We start from the raw sequence: 18650 nt of genomic DNA, 5'->3' as shown, positions 1-18650 counted from the left end.
TTCTGGCGGAAGTCGAGCTGCAACCTGTTCAACAGCACTAACAATTTCTGCGACCGGAGTGAACTTGGGGGTGGGAGCGAAGTTGAGACCTTTCTGCAAAACCGAGACCGCATCATGACTCAACACCATGCCACTCAAATTGATGACAGTCTTGCACGGAACCTGCAGAGATGGTTTGTCAAGGAGACGTGAGAACTTAGCTGTTTGACGTCCCGTAGCCTTCTTATGGGCGGAATCAGCTGACACCCAGGTGACACCATCAATCCAATCCCAGGAACAAGAAGTGAACTTACTAGCCAGTTGCAAATGTAGTTTGAGTAATTCCTGTGAGATAAACTCAAGGCTCCGGCGGGCGAATTGCACTCTCTCACGTACCAATGCGAGGCTGGCTCGTTTCTTGATTCTCTTAGCTGCTGCGGAATCGATGTGATGCATAACCTTAGCAAAATTTGGAACAATATTCTCGGAACGACATCTCCTTAGAAAGGCAAGAGTACTTAGCAAACGACATCTACGGTGGCGCAACTTTTCAAATTTCTTCATGCTGCGATACATCTCCTCCCCGTAAAGGTGTATGATGTGATTCTTGAGTTTCTCCCGGCGTATTTGATAATCAAAATATCCACGGGTGTGCTGCCGGTCTGTAGTGTTCAACGGGCACAATATTTCGGCGATCATACATGTCGCCATCATCAGTTCACCTGATGATGGCGACATGTATGATCGCCGAAATATTGTGCCCGTTGGACACTATAGACCGGCAGCACACCCGTGGATATTTTGATTATCAAATACGCCGGGAGAAACTCAAGAATCACAAGCAAAATAATGTTTTACGATTTGACATTCAACGGCAGTGAAAATAATTTATTTGGAAATGTTGGAAGCCAACAAAATGCTGAAATGTTTCAGGATCTGGGGCTTTAAGAGTGCTAACATGAAGGATCATTGTAGCAGTATCATGCTCCAGAGTTTTGATCAATACCAAAACCTGGAATAATGTTAAACTGAATTTTCTGATAAATGTGTAAGGCAGTCATCAAGTGGGAGGAGGTTTGAATGTAGCAGTTCATTAGCTACATTTTTGTGACAGATGATGTGACATTGTCTCACCAAACCACTTATAGAGGACTAAAATTAGCATGAAATTTGAACCATGATGCAGTTTAGTATCTTTCCTCCTTGAAGAAGAAATGTGGAGTTGTGAGAGGTACTGGTATGCATATTGTTTTCTATTTTAAGTTATTCTGTCAGCAGTACTGGGAGTTGTGCCTCCCGTAGGTAAGTAGTGGGCCAGCAAATTTCAATATATGGTAAGCAAATGAAGTGAGTAAGTGTGGTCTTGAGTAAATACACCTGCATACACATCTACATCAACATCTACATAGGTACTCCACAAGTCATTGTATTTTGCACAGTGTAGGATACCCAAGTCATTTCTTTTCCTGTTCCACTCGCAAATAGATCAAGCGAAAAACAACTGCCTATATGCCTCTGTATGAGCCCCAATTTCTCGAATTTTACCTTCATGGTCGTTATGCATGATATATGTTGGTGGCAGTAGAATCTTTTGGCAGTCAGCTGCAAATTCTGGTTCTCTAAATTTTCTCAATAGTGTTTCTTGAAAGAAACATCACCTTCCCTCCAGGGATTTCCATTTGAGTTCCCAAAGCATCTTTGTAACACTTAGGTGTTGTTTGATAACAACAAATCTAGCAGCCTACCTCAGAATTGCTTTGATGTCTTCTTTCCGTCCGACCTCATACGGATCCCAAACACTTAAGCAGTACTCAAGAATATGTCCCACCAACGGTCTCCTTTACAGGTGAATCACTGTTTCCTAAAATTCTTCCAATGAACCGAAGTCGACAGTTCACCTTCCCTACCACAGTTCTCACATGCTTATTTCATTTCATATCACTTTGCAACTGTTACGCTCAGGTATGTAAATGACTGTGTCAAGCAGGACACTAATAATACTGTAACCGAACATTACAGGTTTGTTCTTCCTACTCATTTGCATTAACTTATATTTTTTGACATTTAGAGCTGCCATTCATCACACCAGCTAGAAATTTTGTGTAAATCATCTTGTATCTTCCTACAGTCACTCAGCTTCAACGCCTTACTGTGCCCATCCTGTCCGCCAGATCTTTATGTACATAGAAAATAATAGCAGTCCTGTCACACTTTCCTGGGGCACTCCTGGAGATACCGTTGTCTCTGTTGAACATTTCTCCATCGATGGCAACATACTGGGTTCTATTACTTAAGAAGTCTTCAAGCCACTCTCCTATCTGTGAACTTATTCCATATGCTCATACCTTCATTAACAGCCTGCAGTGGACCACCATGTCAAACACAGATTGCAGATGAAAGTGACTGGTATACTTTTCTTCAGGAAACACTTTGAATGAGTAGTAACAGATAGAGAAGTCATTCTCTAGAGAAAAAAACACAGCAAGTGCCCTTTAAAATAGATATTATCTGCCATTTGATAAAACTGATAGTGTCTATTCCCTGGAAAAGTGAAAAAGGTGCATGAAAAATCTTAGAGAGAACAAACAAGGTGTGTGGTGGTATATATCAAGAGAAACCTGAAGAATTATGCCCATGTGTCAAAATCTTAGGAACAGAAAAAGTAAAAAAAGCCTTAGGAATGTTCAGAATGTAACACAGTGATCCATAGAACATGTTACTAACTAACCAACCATTTGTTTCACAGCTCATCACAGAGAACTAGAGGGTGATTCTTAGTCCCATGAATATTCCTCTGTTGTTGCATATTAACCTTTAAGTCTTTCTTTCCTTTCATAATGCACTCCCCCATTTACTATTACCTCTACTGTATAATCTCACTCTTACTATCTTTTCTTCTTCTCCAGAATTACTTTGTACAGTTACCTGTTTAACATTGTGTTTTTTGTTTTGTAATTTCATTACAGCTTTGAAGTCATTTGTGAATTTGAGCAAATCCTTTGAAACTGTTGATGACGATGTTTTTAAGGAATACTTAGCAAGTGATGCAGGTCTTGAGGAGATTCTGAAGTGTGTGAATGTTAATGAGAAGAAGAACTTGGCCCTTGCAACAGCTGCTTTTTCTGCTGTTCGTGTCATATTAATGAGGTGAGACAGCAGTAGAAATCAAGCTGTTGTTATACTTTATGAATATAATAGAGGGAAACATTCCACGTGGGAAAAATATATCTAAAAACACAGATGATGTAACTTACCGAACGAAAGTGCTGGCAGGTCGATAGACACACAAACAAACACAAACATACACACGAAATTCAAGCTTTCGCAACAAACTGTTGCCTCATCAGGAAAGAGGGAAGGAGAGGGAAAGACGAAAGGATGTGGGTTTTAAGGGAGAGGGTAAGGAGTCATTCCAATCCCGGGAGCGGAAAGACTTACCTTAGGGGGAAAAAAGGACAGGTATACACTCGCACACACACACATATCCATCCGCACATACACAGACACAAGCAGACCAACTTGTCTTGTGTCTGTGTATGTGCGGATGGATATGTGTGTGTGTGCGAGTGTATACCTGTCCTTTTTTCCCCCTAAGGTAAGTCTTTCCGCTCCCGGGATTGGAATGACTCCTTACCCTCTCCCTTAAAACCCACATCCTTTCGTCTTTCCCTCTCCTTCCCTCTTTCCTGATGAGGCAACAGTTCGTTGCGAAAGCTTGAATTTTGTGTGTATGTTTGTGTTTGTTTGTGTGTCAATCGACCCGCCAGCACTTTCGTTCGGTAAGTCACATCATCTGTGTTTTTAGATATATGTTGTTATACTTTTATATACAAGCTGGAAAGCTGTGTTCTTCTTTTTTAAATAATGAAGTAATGTTATATGCATTATGATGACTTAATGTTCCAGTTTCTTTGAGCACTCAATGTGTGCAGTCATTGCAAAATTGTACCATTCACAAAAATACATTAGTCTTTTGCATTTATTAGTTTAATGTATAATCTATGTTGTTAGATATGATTATGAAGGTGTTCCTAGTAGATTGTTAAATCATGAACTGTCATTGTAACCAGTCAGCTAGTGCAAGCATATTTCCCTGACAAACTTTTGTATAAGGGGCAACCAATGAACACAAGGCAGATGAGAAAAAAAAGTGAATTGTTTATTATTTCAAAACTATTTCCCATAACTGTTAATGCATTGATACCACTGTGATACAAGACAGTCAATACATTTATGGATAAATGTTTGCAGTTGCCTACACAGAACCATGCCTCTACTCAAATTTGTCAATCTCTTCATTCAAAGCAAATTGATGACCACATATGTCTTTCTCCAGGACTCCAAAAATATGGAAATCGCATAATGAGAAATCTGGATTCTATGAAGGATGTGCTAGGGTTTCCCAGCGAAACTGTGCAGTGTGCTCAAAACAGTGTTGGCCGGCATGTTGCTAAGGTTGTTTAGAGTGCGCTACAGAAGTTTCACTGGGAAGCTCTTACAGTCCCATTCTATCCCAATGTGAGTTCCAAAGTTTTGTAGCCCAGTGGAAATACATTTGTAGCTGTGAATTTGCTGTGAATTAAGAAGTTGATGTCTGAGTAGTCATGGTTCCATAAGCAACTGCAAACATTTTTCCATGAAGGCATTGACCTGTCTCACAGTGGGATGAATGTATTAACAATTATGGCAATTACTTTTGAAATAATAGACAGATTACTTATTGTTTTTCATTATGGCAATTACTTTTGAAATAATAGACAGATTACTTATTGTTTTTCATGTGTCTCATTTTCATTCAACTGCCCATTATTATAATAACTGTCTTTAAAGATGATTACAAGCAAATAACATCTAGTTGGAGACCCACTTCACTCCTTCAAATCTTAAAGAAAATCAGAAAGTAGTATATATATGATCAAGATTCAGTTTTCTGAACAGAATGAGTTAATCACTTCCCAACTTGGCATTCTTGAAGAATTCTCTATTGTGTGTGACTGCACAAATTACATTCTGGTTGAGCTGTCAAAAACTATCCCATAGTATTGTTTTATATACTTGCTAAGGCATTTCATGAGATAGTGCATAAAATCATTTTTCAGGAAACTGAAATAGTACACTCCTGGAAATTGAAATAAGAACACCGTGAATTCATTGTCCCAGGAAGGGGAAACTTTATTGACACATTCCTGGGGTCAGATACATCACATGATCACACTGACAGAACCACAGGCACATAGACACAGGCAACAGAGCATGCACAATGTCGGCACTAGTACAGTGTATATCCACCTTTCGCAGCAATGCAGGCTGCTATTCTCCCATGGAGACGGTCGTAGAGATGCTGGATGTAGTCCTGTGGAACGGCTTGCCATGCCATTTCCACCTGGCGCCTCAGTTGGACCAGCGTTCGTGCTGGATGTGCAGACCGCGTGAGACGACGCTTCATCCAGTCCCAAACATGCTCAATGGGGGACAGATCCGGAGATCTTGCTGGCCAGGGTAGTTGACTTACACCTTCTAGAGCACGTTGGGTGGCACGGGATACATGCGGACGTGCATTGTCCTATTGGAACAGCAAGTTCCCTTGCCGGTCTAGGAATGGTAGAACGATGGGTTCGATGACGGTTTGGATGTACCGTGCACTATTCAGTGTCCCCTCGACAATCACCAGTGGTGTACGGCCAGTGTAGGAGATCGCTCCCCACACCATGATGCTGGGTGTTGGCCCTGTGTGCCTCGGTCGTATGCAGTCCTGATTGTGGCGCTCACCTGCACGGCGCCAAACACGCATATGACCATCATTGGCACCAAGGCAGAAGCGACTCTCATCGCTGAAGACGACACGTCTCCATTCGTCCCTCCATTCACGCCTGTCGCGACACCACTGGAGGCGGGCTGCACGATGTTGGGGTGTGAGCGGAAGACGGCCTAACGGTGTGCGGGACCATAGCCCAGCTTCATGGAGACGGTTGCGAATGGTCCTCGCCGATACCCCAGGAGCAACAGTGTCCCTAATTTGCTGGGAAGTGGCGGTGCGGTCCCCTACGGCACTGCGTAGGATCCTACGGTCTTGGCGTGCGTCGCTGCGGTCCGGTCCCAGGTCGACGGGCACGTGCACCTTCCGCCGACCACTGGCGACAACATCAATGTACTGTGGAGACCTCACGCCCCACGTGTTGAGCAATTCGGCGGTACGTCCACCCGGCCTCCCGCTTGCCCACTATACGCCCTCGCTCAAAGTCCGTCAACTGCACATACGGTTCACGTCCACGCTGTCGCGGCATGCTACCAGTGTTAAAGACTGCGATGGAGCTCCGTATGCCACGGCAAACTGGCTGACACTGACGGCGGCGGTGCACAAATGCTGCGCAACTAGCGCCATTCGACGGCCAACACCGCGGTTCCTGGTGTGTCCGCTGTGCCGTGCGTGTGATCATTGCTTGTACAGCCCTCTCGCAGTGTCCGGAGCAAGTATGGTGGGTCTGACACACCGGTGTCAATGTGTTCTTTTTTCCATTTCCAGGAGTGTATGTTGTTAATGGCATCAAAATCTTTTTTTAAACAAAGAAACTGTTAACTGTACTTTCATCCATTGTTTCTAATACTGTCTTTAATTTTCACAGGATTCTCTCTGATTTACCTCAGTTTTACATTAAGGCAGAAGTTGGATGTAGGTATCTATTGCGTGCATTCTTGCCCATAATCAACACAATGCTGTCATTGAACAGTAATGCTCATCAGAGAAAAATTGTTTTGAGGCTCTTGACAGGTAATACATTTCTCACAATAAAATTGGCAGTAATATGATTCCTGTAATAAAATAGGCACTGTCCTAACAATTGTGACTGAATTTTACATTTTTTGTAGAAAGTAGTAATGTAAGAAATTTAAATCAATGAGAGAGAATTTAGTGTAAAACAGATGTGAATTAAAGGACCACAGTGTAGGATACAAGCAGACATTGCTTACATGTTTTAAGGAACTATTCTGGAAGTACTACGCATATTTTTTTATAGTATTATAGGAGTGTGAACAACTGGGTTCCAAATATCTAGTGAGAGAGCAGCAGGCAGTTGACATGTTTTGTATTATTGTATTGAAGCAGTTGAGTCAAATCTCTACATGTATCTAACTACAGACTGCACAATGTATTCAGATGAGCAGGAGACATTATCCTACATGTTCACAAGATATTCACTACAACAGTAACAATAATTTTGTGGCAGATGATACACAGCCAAAATTACAATACAAAGAAATGAGAGACACACATAGCCTCCTGTTGTTGACTGTCTTTTGTCTTATTATGTGAATTGTTCAGTATCTTGACATCATATCCACATAAACTGTGATCAGAGTAACAAAGTAATTGACAATGATGCATAGTTGAGCATGGAAGGAACTGACATTGGAAATTCATTGATACCTTTGCCTGCAGTATGGCTATGGCAGCATGCAGACAGTATTCATTTTACAAAATGTTAATAAACTAGCCACTCTTCTACATACTTTTGCAGAGTACTACTGATTGTAATAGCTGCCACCTGAGCTTGCAGAGAAATATTAAAAGTGTGAAATGAAGAAAAGGCAGCAAGATGCACATTGTCTTATTGATCATTAATATGTTAACAGATCTGTAAATGAATAGTGCCAATCGCTTTGTTATTCATATCCAAGTATAGAACTCGGATTTGCCACAGCTCAGTCTATCAATGTTGTTTTACTTTAATTTTTAGTAGCACACAAAACAATTTTACACATGTAGAACACAGAAACACAAATCAATGACAACATTGATAATCCTGTTGGCAAAGAATACATAATCTAAAGGAGGCATAGATTCTCATCTACAATGTGCCCACTAGAATCAATGCCTGTAGAATCTTCATACAGCCAGTCAAAATTCTGTAGTCATTTGATGTCATATTCTTGATAGCAACTTCATCAACATACCAGCACTCTGCTTTACTTCAGCTGAGTCTATATCTTTCTTTAGTTAAATGATGTATTTTATCTTAAGTTTTTGGGTTGTCCATAGTAAGTCTTGTTTTGCATAAATCAATCATGCGTTTGTTATTGCAGAAAATCTGAAAGGAAACTGAGTGATTTCACTTTCTAACCTGTGCAATTTGCAGCATTGTCCCCAGAATTGATCGTAGCTCTTTGGTTCTGAGTCAAGTGGACTGAACCAGAGACTATGAAGATTCTGTGACAAGCTAGGCTATGGCTTCCTGAACTTGCACTATAGGGCTCAGAACTGTAGGGTCCCCCGCAATGGGGTAGGTGTGCACTACACACCAGAGACTGCTACTCAGGTAGCTGACTGTGTATGGGGTGCACATGAGGGTGTTTTAGATTAGGTAACTCTCCATTCAGTCCAGATAACAACAGATTTAGAAACCCAGAAGTATCCGTGTAAGATCAAAAGAAATGCGGTGCCCAGGTGAGAGTATTAAAATCCTACTGGTAAACTGCTGAAACATTCACAACAAAGTGTCAGAATTTCAAACACTCATGAAAAGCAGTGAAGTTCATGTAATACTAGGCAAAGCTGGTTGAAACCTGAAACTGGTAGCAGTGAGTTTTTTGGGAGAAATTTAAGTGTATATTGAAAGGAAAGGAAAATGGAAAATGGAGGTGGTGTATTTGTCGCAGTAGACAGGAAACTCAGATTCACTGAGATAGAAATTGAAGCTGCATGTGAGATTGTTTGGGCAAGACTCAGTATCAGGGGTGGCCATAAAATGATGATTGAATCCTTCTATTGCCCAACAGACTCATCTCCTGATGTAACCGAAAACCTCGGCCCACTTGTATGTAAGTGCGCCAGTCATATTGTAATCATTGGTGGAGACTTTAATCATCCAACAATTAATTGGAAAAATTACAGTTTTGTTAATGATGGGTGTGATAAGATATCCTGTGAAACATTACGAAATGCCTTCTCTGAAAATTACCTTGAACAGATAGTCAGGAACACCAGTCATGGTGGAAATGTATTGGAACTAATGGCAACAAATAGACCAGACCTCTTTGACAATGTCCACATTGAAACTGGTGTCAGTGACCATGATGTCGTTGTGGCAGCAATGATTACCAAAGTGCAAAGAACAGCTAAAACAAGCAGAAAGATATAAATGTTCAGTAAATTAGATTTAAAACATCAGTAGTGTTGTATCTCAATGAGGAACTTGAAACTTTCAGCAAAGGGCAGGATCACGTAGAGGAACTGTGGCTCAGGGTTAATAGAATAACTGACCCTGCACTGGATAGATATGCACCCTGTAGAACTTTTCATAATGGGAGGAAACCTCCACGGTGTACAGTCACTCTGAAGAAACTTCTAAAGAAACAGAGATTACTGCATAATAGGCATAAAACAAAGCATAGGTCTATAATAGAGAGGTGCTGAATGGAATGTGTTTAGCTGTCAAGAGGACAATGCATGAAGCCTTCAGTGACTATTGTAGCAGAATATTGTCAAGCGATCTTTCACAAAACCCAAAGAAATTCTTGTCATATATAAAGGCTGTTAGTGGCATCAATGTTAGTGTCATCAATGTTAGTGTCCAGTCCGTCGTTAACAATTCAGGAACTGAAATTGAAGATAGTAAAGCAAAAGCTGAAATGCTTAACTCCATTTTCAAATGTTCCTTTACAAAGGAAAACCCAGGAGAATTGCCCCGGTTTAATTCTCGTATCACTGAACGGATGAGCAAAATAAATTTTAGTGTCAGTGGTGTTGAGAAACAGCTGAAATCACTAAAACTGAACAAAGCTCCAGGCCCTGATAGGATCTCTGTCAGATTCATACTGGATTTGCGGCTGAGTTAGCCCCTCTTCCAACTATAATCTATCATTGATCCCTCAAACAAAAAATCATGCCCAGCTCTTTGAAAAGAGCACAGGTCACATCCCTCTACAAGAAGGGTATTAGAAGTGATCCAAAAAACTACTATCCAATATTCTTGACATAGATTTGTTGTAGAATCTTAGAACATACTCTGAGCTCAAACATAATGAGCTATCTCAAACAGAATGACTTCCTCAATGCCAACGAGTATGAATTCTGAAGACATTGATCATGTGAAACCCATCTTGTACTCTTCTCACACGACATTCTGAAAGCTTTGGTTCGAGGCAGTCAGGTAGATGCAGTATTTTTTATTTCTGAGAAGTATTTGTCTCAATACTACACCTGGGCTTATTGTCAAAAGTATGATCATATGGGGTTATCAAGTGAATTTTGTGACTGGATTGAGGACTTCTTGGTAGGGAGGATGCAGAATGTTATCTAGGATGGAGAGTCATCATCGGATACAGAAGTAATTTCGAATGTGCCCCAGGGAAATGTGCTGAGACCCTTCCTGTTCATGTTGTATATTAATGACCTTGCAGACAATATTACTAGTAAGCTGACTTTTTGCATATGATGCTGTTATCTATAATGAAGTACTACCTGAAAGAAGCAGCATAAATATTCAATCCGATCTTGATAAGATTTCAAAGTGGTACAGAGATTGGCAACTTGCTTTAAATGTTCAGAAATGTAAAATGGTGCTTTTTCACAAACCAAAAAAAAATCTAGTATCCTATGACTAAAATATCAGTGATTCACTGTTTGAATTGGTCAACTCATACAAATACCTGGGTGTAACACTTTGTAGAGATTTGAAATGGAGTGATCACATAGGATCAGTCGTAGGTAAAGCAGTTAGTAGATGTCAGTGTATTGGTAGAATACTGGGGAATTGCAATCAGTTTACAAAGGAGATTGCTTACAAGTCACTCGTGTGATCGGTTCTAGAATGTTGTTAATGTGTGTGAGACCTGTACAAAATAAGACTAAAAGGCAACATTGAATGTATACAGAGAATGGCAACTTGAATGGTCACTGGCTTGTTTGTCCCATAGGAGAGAGTCACAGAGATGCTAAAGAAGCAGAACTGATGGGATCTTGAAGACAGGCATAAACTATCCTGAGTAAGTCTGCTAACAAAGTTTCAAGAATAAGCTTTAAATGATGACTGTAGGAATGTACTACAACCCTCTATGTATCACTCACATAGGGATCGTGAGGACAAGATCAGTACACGTAAGCATGCACAGAGGCATTCAGACAATATTCTTCCTACACTCCATAAGTGAATACAATGGGAAGAAACCCTAATAACTGGTGCAATGGGACGTACCTTCTACCATTCATTTCACGGTGGTTCCAGAATATGGATGTAGATGCAGATGAAGATGTAGATTGTTGTCCAGTAATGTCAGTATTTGATTCCAGTCCTTCATGTTGTATTTTTCTAGGAATGTTTTACATAATGAGACTAATGCATCCACAATAGTCTCCTTTCGTGATCTCTTGTGATTCTGATGCCCAAGCAGTTTGACACTTCTCTTAGCTCTTTCAATTGAAATTGCTCTTTGGGTTTCTTTTTGAAAGTGTCCTTCTCTTGCAGGTTATTTAAAAAAATCAACTTGTCAGTATATAAATTGTAACAGTTAGTACATCATATCCTTTACTTCTCTTATAAAATCATGAATCTGCAACAGGCCTACATTGTCACAGGCCTACATCGTTTGACTTTGAAGTTTAAGAGTGCTTTATTTAGTTTGATATTACTGTTTCAACTACCTTGTTTTAACATACAGGCTGCCTTTTTAAAGCCTCTTGATACATTTGTCCTTAACAGTTTGAGTGACAAAATCAGTTTTTGGGATTTTAAAACAAGTCTGCTCTTTCAGATATCCTTGTAGGAATTCTGTAACATATCTAAGTTATCTGTTTTCGGATTGTATTTACTTGCTAGTCCAAACTAAAATGTTATTTCAAACTAACTTATTGAATTGTAGTAGATTGTGGGAGCATATGTTTCTTCACATTCTAAACTCAATTGTTGGGTCACTTACTTTAACTGCTAGATGTGCTGGGAACCTGGTAGTGTGCTGTTGAAGATCCTGTTCAGATTTGACACTGCACTTGATGTTTGTTAACTTTTTATCTCTGGGTAAAACAGCATTTACTCATGTCTGATTTTTCAGTACATGAGTGCAAATCTTTAATTGCCTGAAGCCATATGTGTGATTGTGCTTTACAAAGTTGCTTCTGTGATGACAGATCTGAAAACTGTGTCTATAGAGCAGGGTTTCCCAAATTGTATGTGGAACACTGGTGTTACACAGGAAGCAAAAAGTGCTGCATGAAAAACTATTAATAATATGGCATTTTCTCTGATATTTTAATGATACTAATTAAAAAAAAATGTTATGGTTTCTGTGGTATTAATTATAATTTAAAATTGGAGTAACCTCTGAATAAAACAAGTTTTCCTCATTTAAAACATACCTTCAAAATAAAAACAAGCTGTTCCATCGAAGTATCAGCACTCTCAAAGTGTCCTTTCAGAGGAAAAATTTGGGAATCCTCACTATAGAGTAATATGGCATCCAATCTTCCATTCTTGCTGATTTCAGAATTTTTTTATGGTCTTCTAAGAATTTGAGTTTGTATGAGGGAGCAGGAGTTCTATTTGCCTCAGGTGAAGTTGATTTTTCTGAACTGCTCTGCTCAGATAAAGTACCTTTTGTCACTTGTCTTATAAGTAACAGGTTCATTTCAAGTGTTTCTCAGTTATTTTGCTGAATTTCATATCTTTCTTAGCCTGTGAAAGAAATAAATAATTTGGGTAGTTTCTCAGACTTTTCAGGAACTGTTATTATATCATGACTCTTCTGAACTGTATATTCATTAAATATCAAATTTCCTCAGAGTGCTCAAAGCTCTTTTGTGAGTACGTGTTTAAGGAGCATGGTAACATGAGGCTTTGGGATATTCTTCCTCTCCTGTGCCACAATTTTACTCTGTGATTATATCTTTTCTAAGAGATTGTCTCTAGGACAAATTCCAAGCTGACAACCTAACTTGCTTTTGGACGTTGACTGTGGCTTTTCCCACTTCGCTACATTATTTTTTTGCCAGCTATTTTGTTTAACCTATGGTCAATCCCCACATCTAGATTTGACCTCCAACTTTCTTCTTCTTCTTCTCTCTCTTTCTTTTCTTTTTTTGCCAGTCCATGTGAAGGGTTGTCAGGTACCCATATGATGGTAGCCCCATTACTGCACACTGAGGGCACTATTTCCTCCAACATGCTGAAGAGCAGGTGCTTGTCCATTTAGGGAAACTGGCACTCTAGGAAATGACCACCGAATCATGTGACAATTGCTCTAGCTGAGAAGTGCCTGTGGAGAGAGCCCTCATTTGGAGTAAGAAGTATCATGGCAGATATCTGATACCGTGAAAAGATTTAAACTATCAGGTGGTAGCCACGAGGCTCCAGCAGTCTCTTCAGGCAGACCTGAGTTCTTCAGTGTGGGTTGGTATGACCCTAGGAATTTATCCTCCTTTGCCACACCATTGGAGGAAAGCAAACTTGAGCAGCTTTCAGAAACGTATTCCCCTCAATTCCTGATTTGCTTTAGGACACATGGAGGGTCCTTTCTCTCTACTAAGCTGATGTTCTCTTTTGAGAATACTGAATTTTTATTTGGGAAAAATCTCTTCCCTTGGTAAATTATTTAGTGCTTCCACCTTAATTAAAATGGGCATTACTCTCTTGTAAAAAAAAAAAAAAAGAAAAAAGAAAATTGAGGTGATGTACATGTTACCGTGACACACCATAACAGTCTGAATGTGCCCATTGACTATGTTTTCCCTTTATCCAGCACCAGACCAGGTTGGGACATTAACAGTACTTCTCCACTTTATTCTGTCTTTCCACCATTCTTCTTGTGTAACTGTTTTGTTCCAGTCCAGATTCCTTCTTCTTAAACTCATTTTGTTGAGTCAATCCACCTAACTTTAGGTCTCCCTTATGCCCTCAGACTTGGCCTCCATAATTTGTTTGGTATTCTTCCATCATCCATTCACTTTATGAATCCAAACCATTTTAACCTGTTCTTCTTAGTTCTCTCATTCAGCTTTTGTATTATTTCTTACTCTGTCTCTCCTCATTTTTCCTAACATACTTATTAGGAATTTCATTTTACTGGCTTGGATTCTGCTCTCCTCTCTTCTTGTCGTTGTCCAGGACTCTGATGCAAATGTCAGTATTAGTGTGAAGTACGTCTCGTACAGCGCTTCCTTATACTTAATTGACACCTCCCTTACACAGACAGTCCTCCCCGATAACTGGTCAGCACAGCGGTGTCTCATGCCAAGGGGCCCGGGTTCGATTCCCGGCTGGGTCGGAGCTTTTCTCCGCTCAGGGACTGGGTGTTTTATTGTCCTCATTATCGTTTGATCTTCACCAGTGGAAGGTAACGGGAAACCACCACTGGAATCACTTCCCTAGTCGCTCATGTGATGGATCTCTCTGACGAGGCTTCCCCCATGACAAGACCTGCCGTAAGGCAGAACATAAAGTTTTCCACAGACGAAGCCCCTCATGCACTAGTAAAATACATTGCTCTCTTCCCTTTTGATAATTTCTTCCTCCATTCTTGAATTTCCCCTTATCATACACTCTAGGTATTTAGTTTTCCACTCTTTCAGTATTCTGTCCTTTAACGTTAATTTGTCCCTTGCCTTTTCTGGTTACCACTGTAGTTTTGCTTTTCTCCACATTTCATTTGATTCTATATCTCTCGATATGTTTCTTTCTCTCTCTCTCTCTTTTTTTTTTTTTTTTTTTTTTAAGATATCTATTTGTTCTTGTACCTCCTTAATGTTGATTCCCCACAGCATAATATCATCAGGAAATAGCAATAACTTCATCTCTCTTCCTCCATGAGCTGCTTCTATCTATTTCACAATTTCATCCATCACTATGAAGTGTGACATGACATTTTTAGGATTGCTTACCCACTTGCTGGCTTCTGTGATGACGGAAGATGTTTATGATGTTTAGTAGAAAGTGTTGGGAGATGTTACAGTATGTGTAGATGGGAGAATGTCATGAACCCAACACTTTTACAAGGTGAGACGGCTAGTGAGCCACTCCATCTGCTGAGTGAACTAGCTTGTGTAGAGAAAACTTATTGTCTTGATTTTGTGCCTGCAACATCAGTTTAAAAAGATCTGTCAACTTGCTTTGTATTTTTTTTTTCTTTCGAATAACCCATTTGGAGGGTACGATGAATCAACTTTGGCTACTCTTCATTGTATTAGATTTCTTCAGTTTCCAAATTTCCTTCATCCTTTTAGAGTGTTGTTCCCTTTCTTCTTGAGTCCACTTTCATCTAGTTATTTTCTTTCTCTCCTGAAATTCTGCCTTTTGAACTGCCTTTCTGAAATGTGTTCTGCTTTCTATTGTGTCTATTGTAACTCCAGCATTTTCAATGTCCTTTTCAGTCTATATGAACCATGCTGGCTTGGATTTGTAGCTATTGAGTAATGTGAATATCCGCTTGGTTAGTCTGTTGTTATCCATTCTGAATATATGTCCAAAAACTGTAGTCTCCTCTTCCTCATTACATCAGTTAGTTTCTCCGTTTTCAGATATAGCTCTCTGTTTGGTCTTAACCTGTATTCAGCATTATCGTTTCTTTTAGCTCCCAGTATTTTCCTTAAAATTCTTCTTTCGACCTTCTCTAGTTTCTCAAGATCTCCATTTCTTGTTAGTTTAAGTGTTTCTGCCGCATAGAGAGCTTCAGGTCTGGCCACTGTTTGGTAGTGTCTTAATTTCGTGTTCCAGGACATGGATTTTTTATTATAAACGTTTTTGGTCATATGAAACACTCTTTCCATTTTGTACACTCTAGTTTCTATAGCTATCTTTTCTTTGGCATTGTATGTAATCCACTCTCCTAGGTATTTAAAGGAATCTGTTTTGTGTATTGTGTTGTTGTCAAATGCAATATTTTGAGGAGCATCACAGATGTTTGTCATAAACTTTGTTTTTTCATAGGATATTTGTAGTCCTACTTTGGCTGCTTGTTTTTGTAGTTCTCTTATTTTGTTCTTGGGCATTGTCTAGTGAATCTGTAATCAATGCCATGTCATCTGCGAAGGCTAAACAGTCGACAGTGATCTTGTTTGGATTTCTCCCTAGTTGAATCCCTTTAGTATTGATGGCCTTCCTCCATTCTCGAACTACCTTCTCCGAGACACAATTGAATAGCAGAGGTGACAGACCATCTCCCTGTCGAACACCTGACTTTATTTCAAACGATTTTGAGAGCTCTCCCCTAAATTTTACTTTCGATTTTGTATTTGTCAAAGTACCTTTAATTATTGCAGTTGTTTTAGCATCGAGTCCCAATTCTTTTAAGATATCAAGCAGTGTATTTCTGTCAATTGAATCATAGGCTTTTTTTAAATCCACAAAAGTAATTACATATTTTAAGTTCCTGATTTTCCTCATTTCTATTATGTTCTTTAAATTTAGTATTTGTTCTGCACATGACCTTCCCTTCCTAAATCCAGCCTGATACTCTCCTAGCTGTTTGTCAAGTATCTCTTCTGCTCTTTTTAAAAGCGCCTTAGACAAGATCTTATAGGTCACTGGTAAGAGGGAGATTTCCCTATAATTGCTAGGATCTGTTTTCTTCTCTTTTTTATTTAGTGGATGTATTAATGCAGATGTCCAGTCTGGTGGTAATCTGTGTGTTGTCCAGATTTCTTTTAGTATTTCTGATAGACACTGTATCATGTTGTCACTAGAGTACTTCCATAGTTCAGCAACTATATTATCCTCTCCAGGGGCTTTATTACTTTTAAGCTCTTTTATGATTTCTTTTTTTTTCTTCTGTGGTTGGCGGCTTGGAGTCTGGTGGTGTTGGGTTTACAATATTGAAATTAAATTTTTCTTTCGGTGGATAACAGTTATGTAGTTCTTCAAAATATTCAGCAAGTATTCTACAGTTCTCTATACTATTGTATGCAGTTTTCTGCGTTTTTGGGTCCGTGAAAAATAGACTAGGAGGAGAGTATTTCTTTAAGTTACTTTTGAAGGTTTTGTAAAAGTCCCTAGCATTGTTCTGTTTGAAGTTGGAGTCTATTGATGCTAGTTGGTCTTTTATGTATTGAACTTGGATCTTTTTAAGGCCTTTTGAAGCTTGCTTCCGGGCTTCTTTTAGGGAGTTCCTATTTTTATCATTTTTGTTGGCATTCCAAATGTTCCAAGCTCGTTGTCTTGTTAGGATTAGTTTGTCGCACTCATCATTCCACCAGGCATGTTTCCATTTTTTGGTAAGGAGAATGGTTTCTTCTGCTGTCTGTACTATATCTTTTTGAAGTTGTTCCCATGTTTTAGGTGTTTTCTTTTCCAAAAGTGTCCTGAAATTGTGTTCCTTGGTTAATTTCTGAGTGTCAAACTTTTTTAGGTTGATATTCGCTCTTTCTTTTATATATTGGTCTAATTTTGAATTTAACAACAGATAGATAGTGATCTGAATCTAAACTTGCACTCTTAGCAACTTTTACATTGTATATGAGATTGTTTTTGTAAGAGAAGGAGATTTAAAGTTTAATAATTTATGTCATACAAATAACTTGGAAGTCAAGTAACACTCTCTTTTAGCACCCATCCACACACAAACAGATAAAGTCCAGTGCAGACTGCTGCCTCACTGTTGGTGGAACTGACTAGCAGGGCCCCCACAGAAAACATCAAGAACGGTGACCGAGAGAAATTTACTAAATAATTGTATTAACATATAACATCAAAGGGTTGCAGGTTGTGCAAAGGAATCATAACAAATATACCACCAAAAAACCACCAACGTTGCATTTCAACCATTATAAATAATGATGGTGACACCACACTCTCATGCCTCACTCCTTTAACATTCCTGAATCAATTGCTTCTTCAGACTATTTCTGTGGACACTGCTGAAGCTTTTGTCATACATTGCTTGAAGGATTTCAATCATTTCTTTTCTAACTCCATTTCTTTTTAAGGTTTCCCATAACTTTCTCTGAGGACACTATAGTAAACCTTCAGTAAACAAGAAATATCACCACCAGATCTTTGACATACTCCCAATGTCTTTCCATCAACTATCTCATGCTAAAGATTGGGTCCACTGTTGATTTACCATGTCAAATGCCACACTGCTCCTCTTTCAACTGACCTTCCACTTTTTCCCTCAGTCTTGCTTCCTGTATCCTCTTCATCATTTTTGCTACTTTTGATACGAGTTGTATCCCTTCACAGTTTTCACATATTTTTCTGTCTGTTCTTGAACACTGGAATTATTATTCCCTTTCCCTATTCTTCAGGCACACATTTCTAAGTCCATATGCATCTTAGCAGTCTATATAACCATTGTAGCCCAGTAGGTGCAGACTTGTGAAGGCTACACGAACACTTGCATAATTGTGGGATCCATTTTGTATGTTATGTACATCGAGATGTATCAGACAACAAAGTTGAAACTGGCACATTCATCATTACATTTGAGAGGAATTCTCCAGAGGAGATGATAATCATGATTTACCACTGTGATGTGCAACAGGGTCATTTCCACATCAAAACATGCAATAATTCAAGGATTTGTAACCATCTATCTCAAATGTTCACAAAAATTCGCACATTTGCTTATACCTATAACAGGAACTTCTGCAAAATCTTTTTGGTCTCAGACTACAACTTTATTTTATATTGAATTTTAAATGTAGTGATATTCTGATAATTGAGCTCTGCAAGAATGTCAGTGCATAATGG

At 39.3% G+C, this 18650-nt stretch overlaps 1 protein-coding gene across 1 annotated transcript in view; it reads left to right on the top strand.

The window, feature by feature from the left end:
- The window catches only part of LOC126236746 (nucleolar pre-ribosomal-associated protein 1), a 171466-nt gene that overhangs the window by 17923 nt on the left and 134893 nt on the right, over positions 1-18650 (top strand). The window contains exons 2-3 of the mRNA XM_049946281.1: positions 2946-3126; positions 6603-6748. Of these exons, the coding sequence (XP_049802238.1) occupies positions 2946-3126; positions 6603-6748 (327 nt within the window). The remainder of the gene's footprint in view (positions 1-2945; positions 3127-6602; positions 6749-18650) is intronic.

This window comes from Schistocerca nitens, chromosome 2 (genome assembly GCF_023898315.1).
Source record: "Schistocerca nitens isolate TAMUIC-IGC-003100 chromosome 2, iqSchNite1.1, whole genome shotgun sequence".
In the NCBI taxonomy this organism is placed as follows: domain Eukaryota; kingdom Metazoa; phylum Arthropoda; class Insecta; order Orthoptera; family Acrididae; genus Schistocerca; species Schistocerca nitens.
Note: the sequence above shows the minus strand (reverse complement) of the source record. Positions and strands in the feature narration are given on the sequence as shown.